Source organism: Synchiropus splendidus, chromosome 2, assembly GCF_027744825.2.
Source record: "Synchiropus splendidus isolate RoL2022-P1 chromosome 2, RoL_Sspl_1.0, whole genome shotgun sequence".
In the NCBI taxonomy this organism is placed as follows: Eukaryota; Metazoa; Chordata; class Actinopteri; order Syngnathiformes; family Callionymidae; genus Synchiropus; species Synchiropus splendidus.
Window position 1 is genome coordinate 15,330,063 of NC_071335.1, and position 13,083 is coordinate 15,343,145.

At 42.4% G+C, this 13,083-nt stretch overlaps 1 protein-coding gene across 6 annotated transcripts in view; it reads right to left on the reverse strand.

Moving 5' to 3' along the window:
* Positions 1–2,247: 2,247 nt before the first annotated feature.
* Positions 2,248–13,083, reverse strand: part of LOC128753680 (gamma-adducin-like) — a 68,902-nt gene continuing 58,066 nt past the window's right edge. For 3 of the 6 annotated variants that reach the window (XM_053855616.1, XM_053855615.1, XM_053855614.1), the window contains exons 9-16: positions 12,328–12,504; positions 11,984–12,241; positions 11,473–11,577; positions 11,293–11,379; positions 10,883–10,900; positions 10,339–10,462; positions 6,893–6,979; positions 2,248–3,740 (exon numbers count right to left, since the gene is read on the reverse strand). In XM_053855616.1, coding sequence (XP_053711591.1) covers positions 3,496–3,740; positions 6,893–6,979; positions 10,339–10,462; positions 10,883–10,900; positions 11,293–11,379; positions 11,473–11,577; positions 11,984–12,241; positions 12,328–12,504 — 1,101 coding nt within the window. In that variant the 3' untranslated portion in view covers positions 2,248–3,495. The remainder of the gene's footprint in view (positions 3,741–6,892; positions 6,980–10,338; positions 10,463–10,882; positions 10,901–11,292; positions 11,380–11,472; positions 11,578–11,983; positions 12,242–12,327; positions 12,505–13,083) is intronic. The other 3 variants (XM_053855619.1, XM_053855618.1, XM_053855620.1) reach the window with 3 other exon arrangements.

Genomic DNA, 13,083 nt, shown 5'->3' on the forward strand with positions numbered 1-13,083 from the left:
TCACAATATCAGCGTGTTGCAAAACACTGTAGATAATATGAATCATGGTGACAAGAAGTAAAAATATCCTCTGCCTCCGCCAGGTTATTGGAAGTCTACATCTCAGTTCCAGTCCATAATATTGAAAAATATTTTTTTTTTCACACTATTAGTCCATAACATATTAACAATATTAGTAGTATATTAGTCTCCAATGAAAGGAGAGTTTACTATAATGATAGTTTTTAGATAGAAGCTTTTAAAATGAATTACAGGTCTTTCATAGGTCTATTTACTATTTACATTTATTTAAACAAATACATGCAGTTATCTATTTAAGAAAACAAAAACTTGCATTTATCTGCCTCATTTTGTCTTTGAGTTTTCAGTAGTTACGTTTTCATACCTTCATCGCCTTAAACTTGTTTAAAATACAAAACAAAAATAAACTCACATACCTGGACTTTAAGGTCATGTTTGAGTGTTACATCTGAGTTCTTCTGTCCATTTCTTATTTATTCAGTGTTGGCCAGCAAAAATAAAGTGTTTTCAATGAAGATCTACAGCCATTTGTTTTTATTATTTGGCTTTATTCTGGCGTTGGGCGGGTCAAAGTGCATGAGCTCATCTCAGGTTCACAGTTTGGTTGACAAGGAAACAGCAGCCTCAAAGAATCAGGAGAAAAAAAATGATAAACAAGAATATTAGTGTGTCACAAATGTGATAAGCACTAAACAATAACTGGTTGTTTCAAACAATGCACATCTGTGACATAGTAGGGTTGATAAAACGTAGCAAAATACAAAATATTGTTCAATAAAAACAAAATCAAAGCAATTCAAACGGTAAAAAGTTGATCGTATTTTGCCATGACGTCACCATCACTCGCGTAACACACCGATTGTCCCGTCACCTATGAGCATTTAGTTGTCAAGCAAAACGATGGTTTGTCAAAACAAACTCCTCGTCAGAGCCATCTGTTGACCCGAACACGCTCGGTGTCATGAGAGGAATCAACCACGTCGGTTCTCCGGAGCGTGTTTTGCAGGTCTTGCATCCGAGCTCTGGTGAACATCCAGGCGCACCGGCGACTTACTAGCTACCTACCTAAAGTGCTTCAACAGTCCACACGCGCTAACAGGTGGACCCGTACTAGACAAGTCCCCGGGCTTCTATTTTGAAACCGGAAACCGCCATTCTACTTCTCGCATTGTAGCGTAAAACGAGGATATATTCGCTTACAACTTATATCTTGGGCATCAAAAACAAATTTCCATGTTTTATTTATTAGGTTTGACTTTACATTTATCGGCTTTGTGCAATTTTGTTACCTTCTTGTGCCATTCTTTACGGAGCGGAAGTCAGCGGCGCCACCTCTAGCCACTTTGTTTGGACTCAAAATACATATATATTAAAAAAAAAGTATTTAAAAGATATATATTTTTTAGAATAAAAAAATGAGTTTAACAGTAGTCATCAATATTTAAATCAAACATAAAAAGTTGAGTCGAAAATGTATCGAGACGTCACACAGATGGAACTTAAGAAACAAATTTTAAACTAAAATAAATAAACAAACATTGGGACAAAATTAATGATGCATCTTGAAACATTTTCTGATGATCCTATAACTTTTTGGACTCGTTTCCTTCCATCCTGAGTAGTTTTCACTATCTATTTGCGAGAGTATCTTAATATCTAGTGGAAACTTTGACTTCAACACTCCTCAAGTAAAACGCTGCAACATGTGTTTACATGGACAACAGAGACTGTGATGAAAGCATACATTGCAGAATGTTGACAAATTAAATTGTTTGCTCATCAGTGACAGTTCTCCCCGGAAAATGAGGAATTCTGCTTCCCTCAACTCAAATATTAGCATTTGATTCCCAACTGTATATCAACAGGTGGTGTTGGGCTCTGCAGCCGAGGGGTTTATGAACAATAACAGTGATGTTTGTCCATGAGAACAATGTAAAGTAAAAATGTAGATGGAGGGACGCAAAGATGAAAATGAGCTCGGAGTTCTTAAAGTACAGTTTATTTGTGATTAGCGGTACAGCTAAAAGCAACTCCATTAGATAACCATTTATATAGGATTTTTTTTTTTCACAGGTCACAACGTAGCTTGGCTCATTCTGGCACGCCAAAGCAACACGCATAAAAAAAACAAGAGACAGAGGGAGAAAAAAAATGGATAGTTATTAGTAAAGCAAGATGCAGACAAAAAAATAAAAAGGATGTTCCTTGGAGAGCGATTTGAAATGGTTATTGATCTGCAAACTAAAAAAAAAAACGGCTGTGATACAAATAAAGGATGAAAAGAGAAGCAGAAAGAAATCAAAATAACATGCTCATGTCACAGTGTATTCGTTCTCATCCGACTATGACTCACATGTACAGTTCCAGTTTCAATCGCGCACCTTCCTCGCCCTCTTTTGAGTGATCCCAGCCAAATACTGAGTAAACATGTGGCCTTGTACCATCCCTGCAACAACTCTGAGCTTCACATTACGACCCGGGATTCTGGTACATCTGGTTCACCTGCAAGAGGAGGACGTTGCCCGATCCTCTGACCTCGCGCTGACATGAAGGGAAGTTCAAACCTGCAGCCGGCAGAGCAAGAAAATACAGAGTTGTTTTGGTGCCGAAGTGATGAGAGACGGCACCAACGCTCCCGAAAACAGCCGATATCTCCCCTCACAGCACTTGCACTCCACCTCCTTCACTTGCAAACTCAAGTGTTCAACTTTACCACAAGAAAAGTGCAGCGTTGTTAAAAAATACAGTCTTTAAAAAAACACAATCCAGTTCTTCTATCTGTGTGTGTTACTCTGATTAGAATATAGAGGTTTACATTTTTTAGCAAAAATAAGCTTCACTGTTCCAGCGTAGACAAAATAGAGCGTATGTTCCGGAGATGACATCAGACTTCTCAGTTTGGCAAAAAGGAAACGCGTAGGAAGGAAGACTGCTACATAAATACTCAAAGTGACTGCTTTAGGTTCGGCCAGTCTCCATCTTCCAGTTTGGTGCTGGGATCTGCGCTGACGTCTGCGACAACAGAGAACGGTGAGAAAACCCCAAGGCCCTGTGGCTGTTTAGTCTCAAACCAACTTTCCAGTGTGACTTCAAATTTCATGCGGCCTTTCAGTTCCCAGCGCAGAGTCAGGTGACCCTCAGCAACACACACACCCACACACACACACACACACACACACGAGTCGTGAGAGTTGATAAAAGAGATACTTGAACTCTTCTTTAAATCGTTTGTAAATCTTTCAGGTGGATCCAGTTACTCTGGATTGAAGACTGACAGGAAGTGACCGACAGGTTTGGCGAGCGACATTTCCCACGGTTGAAAACAAACGCCTGGCTCTTGCCGCTGCCGACACCTTCCGTTGAAACATTTGAATGAACGTACAAACGAAGAGAAATCATAAAAGGACGATAAAAACATACAAAATAAAAACAGGAAAAGGTGGCGGTGGGCCGCTCTCACGCTGCTCCCCCCGCTCAGGCCTCCAGCTTCTCTTTCTTCTTGTTCTTCTTCAGGAAGGACGGCGTGCGGAACTTCTTCTTCTTCTTGGTATTGGGGGACTTGGAAGGCGAGCTCTCGGGAGTCAAGGCCTCTTCTATCTTCTCGCCGGAGCGCACCGAGATCTCCACGCTCTCGACGCTGGTGGTCAGCTGGCTGATGCGCTTGGACAGCTCCTCGTCTCCGTGGTTGTCCTTGCCGTTCATCAGGCCCGTATGGTTCTCTGGAGGGGAGGAATGGACAGAGGATGAGGAGTTAGACATGTGGGCGATAACTTATTGTACACAATGTACCGCCAAAAACATAATCTCCACGATAAATTCGATAAACACACGGCTGCATTGGACTTGTACACGTGAACATGACGAGGCCGTGACGGTGCGCCGCGCTGTCTAGCTCCGCGGTATTTGACAGTTGTGGAGAGTGTGGTGGACTTTGGTTCACGATCGTAGTTTTAAACTTATTTTTATACAGGGAAAATATTGATAATGACATCGGTCCACTCTGAGTCTTTGGATCCGTGTTTATTTTATTAGATGGAGTGGTCCTCAGAGGTTCTGTGACGCTGCGCTGGCGCCTCGGCGAAACACCGTGGCGAAAACAGGTGGATATTGGACGGAGCTCCGCTCCAGTATTGGCAGCTGTATCGTTGTCCGCGTCCCCATTTGGGTCCACTTGATCGCGGACACACTCTCACAGGCAGCGCTAAAGCTACACCCCAGCATCAGTTAGGGACCAACAACAAATTCTAAAGCGGTCAAAGTATTAGCGAAACACATCGTTAACTATCGTATTTAAACATAAACAAATAATGATGTTGGAGACAAACTCCACTAATAAGTTTCATCATAAAACAGTTTCAAGAGAGACTGTAGTGTCCAACACATGGAATAGAATGAAAATGAATTTATTGTGATAATTATCGTTATCGTCGAAATAAGAACATTTATTGCGATAACTTTTTTTGTCCATATTGCCCATCCCTCCTGAAACTCCTCGGAAGACCGTAGCGGCTCCCATCGACCATCCACTCCTTCTTTCCACAAACGTTACCAGCTTCTGCTGCTGCCACTCTGTTCCCTCTCCTCCTCACCATAACACTATCACTCATCAGCTAAAACATTTTTTTTCCTCGTGAGATATCCAATCTGGATCAGCTCATGAGAGCACCCTAAATGGGTCAGGACATGATGAGCCTGTGTGTTTACAGCACCATAATGTGTCTTATCATAACACAAAGCCCTGTAGAAGTGAAACCAACTCCTTGCTGGCATCGCCCTGCTTCATTCTTCGTGTGCTCCCTCAGACGCCGTGTCCCGGTGCTCTACTTATCTCCCTGCGTAAAAACCCTTTTGACCCAGAGACCGCGTCCTGGTTCCACCTCTGAAACTGTGACAAGTGAATAACTGTTCACGTAACGCTGCGCTCTCTGTCTGTGACAGGTGAGTCGGGGACAGCAGGGTAGTGTTGCAGCGTGGCAACTGATCTGAGCGTATCATAAAGCTTGGTGTCTGTTTGTGCTCGAGAGAGGCCAAGAAATAACAACAGTGTTAAAGCCATGCGTACAAACAGAAACACAACCCACCCCAAGCACAGAAGCACAACAGTAGAAGGGGCCACTGAAGGACGGCGTGTCCACTCTTACTCTTACGTGTTCATAGTGGCCAAATGAGGCAAACACTTTTATTATAAGTAGAACAATTTTGTTATATTTTGTAAATAAAGTTGTACGTATTTCTGCTACACATTCATTCAAAAAATATTAATGTACAAGGATTTATTGGGCATGTAATGTGTTCCACCATGCTGCGTTCAAACAGCATTGTCTTCAAGTGACACAGTCAGTCACTGCACGATAAACCGCCCTGTGATCCTGTGGAGTGTTGGAACTGGAAGGATTTCATTTACGGATCACAGTCTTACTATTGAATTGTACTTTATCTGGTCCGCACTTGTGTCGATATCTCTGCACGCCAGGTTTGAATACAAAAAACCCAAATTGAATAAAGAAAGAAAAATCCAAATAATAAAAAAAGATTCCAAAAAATGATGTTTTGATGCCCTGTTTTTAAGATTTTAATAAAAAAAATGAATTTAAAAAAAAAATTAAAAAATTCTATGTTTTGATGCTCTGTTTGAATTAGAAAAAAACATTGTATTTAAAAAAGTTTTCATTACAGCCTGAAAATTAATAATTTGATCTAAGTTAGTAATATAAAGGTTTTTTATCGGTTTCAGACTGTATTTACGAATTCAAGTTTTTTTTTTCAGATTTGAAACTTTTTTTTTTACAATTATAAATCTTTTTTTTACGAGTTCAACACTGATGGCAGAGAAGTGGCGTTGGGAGCGTGTCCTTGCTCAGTGGGCGGAGCCAAATCAAGACAGGCAGCACTCAAACCGCAGAATTTGAGGTATGATGTTTACAGGCAACAAAGATATTGTGATGCTGTAAAAAAATATGAATAAGTGGATGAGTCACGTGGATGTCGGAAAAAAGTGCAGATACAACACACTGCTCCAATGTACTTGCTATTTAAGGTGCCATCAAACACGATATAAAAGAGGTAAAAAATGCCACGCTGTATGAGTCTGTCGTCACGTTTCCAATTTCCTCCAACAACATTGAATGCAACGTCACTAGCGGTTCAGCACTGCAGTTTTTTTATTAGGATTTTTATTTATTTATTTTTAAATTCAATTTGTTTTTTGTATTGAAATCTTAATGGCAGAGATATCCCTCCACAGCACCGCGGCAGGTGGTTATTCCACAAGAGTCAAAACTGTATGGTCCGAATCGGAAAATAAAAAATGTGTTGAAACCGGTTTTGTGATTTAGTTCCCCACTTCCTTGTCGTGCCCCGCTGACTAGAAAGAGGCCGGCGGGTGCAGCAGACTGGTGTCACAGAGTGTAAAAGTTCCCCTTGAAAAAAGGCTAACTGTTGATAAAAGAACAGATCGTTCTCGGTTTGTTTATGCAGATCTGAGGCTTAACACTTGAGAGTGAGGGATTTGAATGTAAGACTTGTTAAGAAACCGCTCATGAATTAAAGAAAACCAGAGAATCCAACGTGGCTGCCCACAAACTGATGTTTGGCTGTTGCTTTTGTGAACAGATCTGTAGCTGTGAACACACCAGTGAGGGACACCGCACCACCAGTGGATCTTCCCACTTCACTACATGACACAAAGTTTTCTTTTGAAAGGCTCTGATCAACTCTTAAAATATTTGGTGTGAAAACAACATGTTGTAGCAGTGATCCCCTAAGTGCAGCATAATCCCAGCATTAGTCAGACACATTAAGTCACACGTGCCAACACACACACACAGTGAGACTCGGCGGAGTGAAGCGTCACTGTCCGAGTGAGTGATACCTTCTTTCGCCGGGGTGCTCTGCGGCGACAGAGACAGACACTGAGAGAGCGTGGAGCCGTCGTCGGAGGTTAGCTCATGCTCGCCATCTGCAGGGTGAGGGATGGGGAGGGGGTCGGCGGGTGAGCGGATTGCAGGGTGGCAAAGGGGTTTTGGAGCAGCGGGACGACAGCAGGGGTGGAGGTTTGGGTTCAAAAGGGGGTTGGGATGAAGAGTGAAGAGGGGGAGAGATTAGTGGAAACACACACATGTTAGAATCAGGCCATGCACAGATGCTTTTCCTCAAACATTTCCAAAATCCTCGGCTGTTGATCATGTGATTCTGAGCCTGACATTTAGGTCACAATCAGCACTTTTCATTGACCACGACTTTTATCGGTTCCCTCACATAACCTTGGCGACACATAACACGTCGGTGTCCACATAAAGCAGGATGGATTCATCAAAAGTATGACAGTATCACAGCATGAGAGATGCTACCGCTGAGCATGATTTGCAGTTTTCATTCAGACTGAAGCAGATTTCCAGTTGTTGAAGAGGAAGTGGAAAAAGAAATAGGCCATCACATCGGAAAAATGGGTCAATCAGCCCAGAAGCTGCCAGACTTTGTTTACTTGGGAGTCAAGCTCCAGCGTTTCCCACTGAAAACCTGAGCATCTTCAAGCCCTAACTCTGCTTCCTGTATGTGTGTCAGAGCTGCAGTCTCTCAACCAAACATCAGGTCTCATGACTGTCCTGCAAAGGTTCTCTGCCACTCTTTATGCCTCTTCACCCTGCCTGCACTCTCTTCTTTACCTGCATAGATTTCAATCCATGACACACCCCAAATATTTTTCCTTCTTTCACTCCCTTCCTGCTTTCACTCCCTCCGCATTATCATCCTCACTTCTGTTGACACACTGTTGTCTTCATTCGTGCCACTGCTGACTTTTAGTCCTCTGTGTACATCATCAGCAAACAAAATACACTTTATAGCAGACACAATAAAATGTCCAGGGGCAACATTACAGACTGGGATTGTTGTGGGGGCGCTGTCGAGCTAAAAGGACAGAAGAACAAGTCTTAAAATTGACTTAAATTCTGGGAAAATAGGGAAACGTGTAATTACGCCATGACCTTATATGCTTCAAATAATACACAATAATACTATGCATCATAAAAGTTATATGTTTCACTTTATTTTGGTTATTTTAAAAATACTGTTAAATTAGATTATTTTAAGGAGTAATGCTAATTTAAGAGAACATTTTGTTATAACTGCTACTGGCTAATAGACAGAAAAAACAGGAAGTTTAAAAAACAAAAATAATACCGAGCTCTGATTTTAGATACACTATTGGTGAATTTTCTCAGTCTAATTTCTTGTATTAATTCCATTTTTTGCACAGGCCAAAATTCTTTAAAATAGTTCATTGGTTCACCACTCAAAGTTTCCGGGTCGATATATCGGCCACTTCATCGCGACACTTGAACACTCGATATGGCGGGGAACGATGAAGGCAGAGCCCACTTTGCACTTGCATCCCAAATGCTTGTCAGAGGAAAGACAGCGAGGACAATGGACGATTCATCTCATCACGAGTCACTTCGCTCACTGTGAATGAGTAATATTCTTGTACCACACTCACACGTCCGTTCGCACATCGAGTTAGTGGAGGCGTCGCCGTCATTCACAACCGTTCTCATGCCGCACCGACAGACGACAGTTATGTAAGCGCCTGTTCTCCACCAGGACCAGAATCCACAGCGGAAAGTTTTCATGCAGAAAGTGGAGCGAATGATGGTCAGGCAGAGAGGATTGAGACGCCGCCTCCATCCATCCAGACAATCTCATTTTAAACAGATATGATGCACTGAAGAGATTTTGTCAGTCTGATGCGTTCAGGGTCCGCAGTGAAAGGCATTAAAGGAGCGTCCTAAGTTGCTGTGAATCATTTCTTCATCAAAACTACCTGCTACATATACTATTTCACTGTGTTTCCAGTCTCTTTGTGAATGTTCAAGCTGCTCATCATTTAACGTGCATGTCAATAATCCTATGCATTTAACATTTCTTTCAGGGCACGTCTAGAGCTGCCTTTTGGTCCCCTGTATGGTATTTACCTCAGTATTAGGACTCACAAAACGCCTCAGACTAGGCTACTTTGATGTGCTAAAGTTTCAGTGAAGTGCAGTTTCAGTGAAACATCTGAGCCATATAAGGAATTCGGCACCACACTATTACTGAATGGACTTCAGCTGACAGCATCCGTGGCTGCAGCTCTCCTCACATCGCTTTGAATTCCACTCGCGCCTCTAATTTGCACATTTCAAACGAACACAAGACAGAGCGTGACATATGCGTGTGTTTAAATGTGTGAGTGCGCTCGGTTCCAGACGGTCCCCAGCTTGAATCCAGATTGGTCACTGGGGATTCATGGAATCATGTGGGCACCAGTGCCATAGCAACCAGCGCCTGTTATTAGAGCGGCTGTCTGTTGGCGCTGTCGTCATGTCGTCCCTCACGTGGGCCAAACCTTCCACGGAGGGAAGGGAGGTGTGACCCTCAAAACAACACACCCTTAATGAAGATATTCATCTGCCCCCGGTGACAGCCCCACCCTTAAGTATCTCCTCATTATTGATCACTTCCTCCACTCTGGAAGAAGGTGAGGGCGCAGACGGCTGATATGATTAGCACTGACTCTCGTGTGTGTGTGTGTGTGTGTGTGTTGGAATAATGAGCACAAGCCATTAAGTTAACAAGAATCAATAGTTCAATCCAAAGGTCATTCTTGGGGCTCCTGCTGAAGTGTACCAGCTCCATTCAGAACCAACCTCTTCCTATTGCACACATGGTCCTCAGTGATGCCAGTCCTGCAGCTCCAGTATCTCCTCCTTTACTCTCACTACACATCACTACTCACCATCGCAATCTAGAAGGGGCTCAGATCTGATCCCTCATGTGAGTGATTCTTTTATTACCTTCCAATTCGCAGATTTCACTCACCCCTATTTGTATCTTACATGACATTAAAGTCACATTTGAAAGAGATGTGCATTCCCATGAGAGGTTATGGGGTTTTTCCAGCACCAGAAAAAGGAAAATAAATAAGTAAAAATAATGAAAATCCTGATTCTTTTTTAGGTGACAAGTTTGGGAATTAAATTCCATCAGGCTTTTTAACTCAATCTAATGTTTAGCAGTTACTTCTGGAAACATTCCATGTACATTAGAGGCACCTGATGGCAGGAAGTAATATTCATAACACAATGTCAGATGAACTTTGTACAAGAGATGTGTGTTGTCAAACACAAATACAAGTAGTAGCCTTTTATTTTCCAATTCAAACCTTAAACCGCCACTGGTGTTTGTGTGTGTATTTGTGCCTCCAGATCAGAACAACATTGATTTAACTATAGTGTATGTGCACGCTGATGCGTGTGAGTGTGTTGTCAGTTGCCGTACCACTGAGACCCAGTTGCCGCCTCTCCATGTTCTTGCGGTACTCATCCATGTCCTTCTCTAACAGCTCGGTGAAGGGGTTGGGAGGCTGGGGAGCCATCTGGTCCTCCTCTGTGGGCACGTATGGCTGAGGAGGAGCAGATAGGAGGCGTGAGCATGGTAACAACCAGACACACATGTTAACAAGAGTACAGCAAAAAAAAAAAACAGACTATAAACATGTTCCAGTGGTGGTGACCACATCACACAACCATCACGTCTGCAAAACAAATCTCACGCTGCTTATCCACAAACTTCAAGCTCTTTAAAACAGATATGAGAAACATCACACCTCACAAATGATGAACAGAGCTTTAATATGTCTGAAACAATTCTGATGCATGCTCATGAAACACACACCAGTGAAGGAAACACCCTCAAATGTCTATAAACTCCCATGCACACATTGAAAAACATAATTAAAAACATGCCAAAATGCCAACATTTTGTGCAGCGGCCTTTCATGAGGAAAACAAATTAACACACAGAACTATTAGTGGATATTTACCGTCACTTTTATCTGCACCTTAAAGACAAAATGCGCAGTCAACTTCTGTTTGTTCACTTAACCGACGAGAGTCGCATCCGTGTGAGTTTAAATGTAATGGAAAATGTCTCCATCTAGCGGAGGGAAGGAGCATCTGCACATATAATGTAATTACATTAGCTATTTCACATCACTGAGTTAAAAAAAACATTTTAAAATGTTTAAAAGTATAAATTAAAAATCACGTGCAATTCATTTTATGAACAAAATAGCTTCAATATTTTTATGAACACATGGCAGTTTCATTGCACATTTTTACTGGCGCAACAATGAAAAAACAAATAAAAAAATTAAAAAAGCTAAATGAATTATATATATTGCATTACTATTAATAGATATATTTGGCTAAATGCACTGTTCCTCTGTCTCACCCGTCGTGGAGGATCAATTGGGATGCCAGCGAGGTGCTGAGATCGCGGCCCTGATGTCGTCACATCGTACCGATTCTGCTCTCTGATCTGTGGGATTAGAAAGAGCACATGCAGTAAATGCTATGTTTAAAAATATTAAGGTTCAGAGTTCAGGCAGTTCGTCGCTAATTCAACACTCACTTTATTCCGCTTCTCCAGCACCTCGGTTGGGTTCGTGTTGAGAGGAACAAACTGATTTGGATCTTCGATACGGATCGGAGTTCCAGTCTCATCTGCTTTCTTCCACTAAATAAAGGAAAAGGACAAGGTAAAGTTTGGATAACAAATAAGTAATTTGGGTGCAGGTTAAAAATAGCAATTATTAATATGATTATTACATTATTGCTACTCTGCTAACACACAACATTAGTGTTTTGACTGTTTACGGCTGTAAACATCCACCGTTTAAACCATGATGATTGACAGGAAATGACATGGTGATCTCCCACTTGGTTCATCGGTTTGCTTTCATGTGTAATATATTACTTTGGCTGAAATAAATTCAAACAACATACAGATAACAGACTAAATCAGTTGAAGAATATGAAGTTGAAGCTTACGACGCAATACCTAGCCTCACCACAAGATGGACCCATTGCATCGCTACTGTAATATATATGCAACACTAATATTCTAAAGAAGGTTGAGTCACCGTGGTCGTCCTGCTGTTGTGCCGCTCCTCTCCTCCCTCCACGCTGACTTTGGTGTAGCTGTTGGGTGAGTTCAGCCAGCGCGTCTTCTCCCTTTGCTGCCGCTGCTGCAGGAACTTGAAGGGCAAGCGAGTGGCGCCGGCGTCCTCATCATCATCGAACATGAAGGCAGTGACAGTGGCTGGAATCTCCACGTCGCTCTTGTGTCTCGGCTTGTTCCTCACAATTGGGTGCCGATAGGTGTAGCCCGTCCTGTAACCCTGGAAGAACAGGAGTTGTTTTAAATACGCATGACTCTGTATTTAATCCAAAAATGAAACTCATTGAGTCGCGGGAGCAGACTCACCAGATTGTCCAGCATCCTCATCAGAGACTCAAACTCCAGCTCGCCGAGCTTCCACTTGTACTGACCGCCCATGTTCACCTTGCCAGCTGCGGCGACGTCGGCGACGCGTGCCTTGTAGGTCTTCTGGTCCAGCACGATGAGGTTGTCCACTCCACCAGCACATGAGATGGCGTTCACCTGACGCCCACATGCAGGGAGGGACAATCAACAAAACAATAGCGGCGCTTCCAAAAACGGTCACGAGGCTTAAAGAAGGTCGCAGTCGCAAGCATTAAAGCACACGAAAGCACCGACAACAAACATGGCAGGGGATTTATTTATAGAAATTAAGCTGGCTTTGCTGGGGGGGGATTAATGTTTTCTCATGAGATTTGGTGCAGAACATCATCTAAAACACAACAGTGGAGGATGCTGAACTGTCATTAATCACCTCAGACATTGACTCGTTCTGAATATGACTGTTTGTGATCAACACTCAGTAAATTGCGTCCAGCCGCAGCGCTAAACTAGAAACACTGTATTCCCCAAGTCTTCTGAAATCGTCCTTGAATAACTTTACTAAGGGATGCACTTTGTTTTGCATACATACAAATATATTTCTGTATATGAGCGTTTTACAGTATGAGTTGAGGAGTGGTTTTGAACACGTTCATGTGTGTATAACAACATACATAACTGCACGACAACATTGTCTTTATTGGTGCTCGGGTTTAGGCCTCAATGCGTGCGCTTTCACGATTGCGTTCCAGTGTGTGT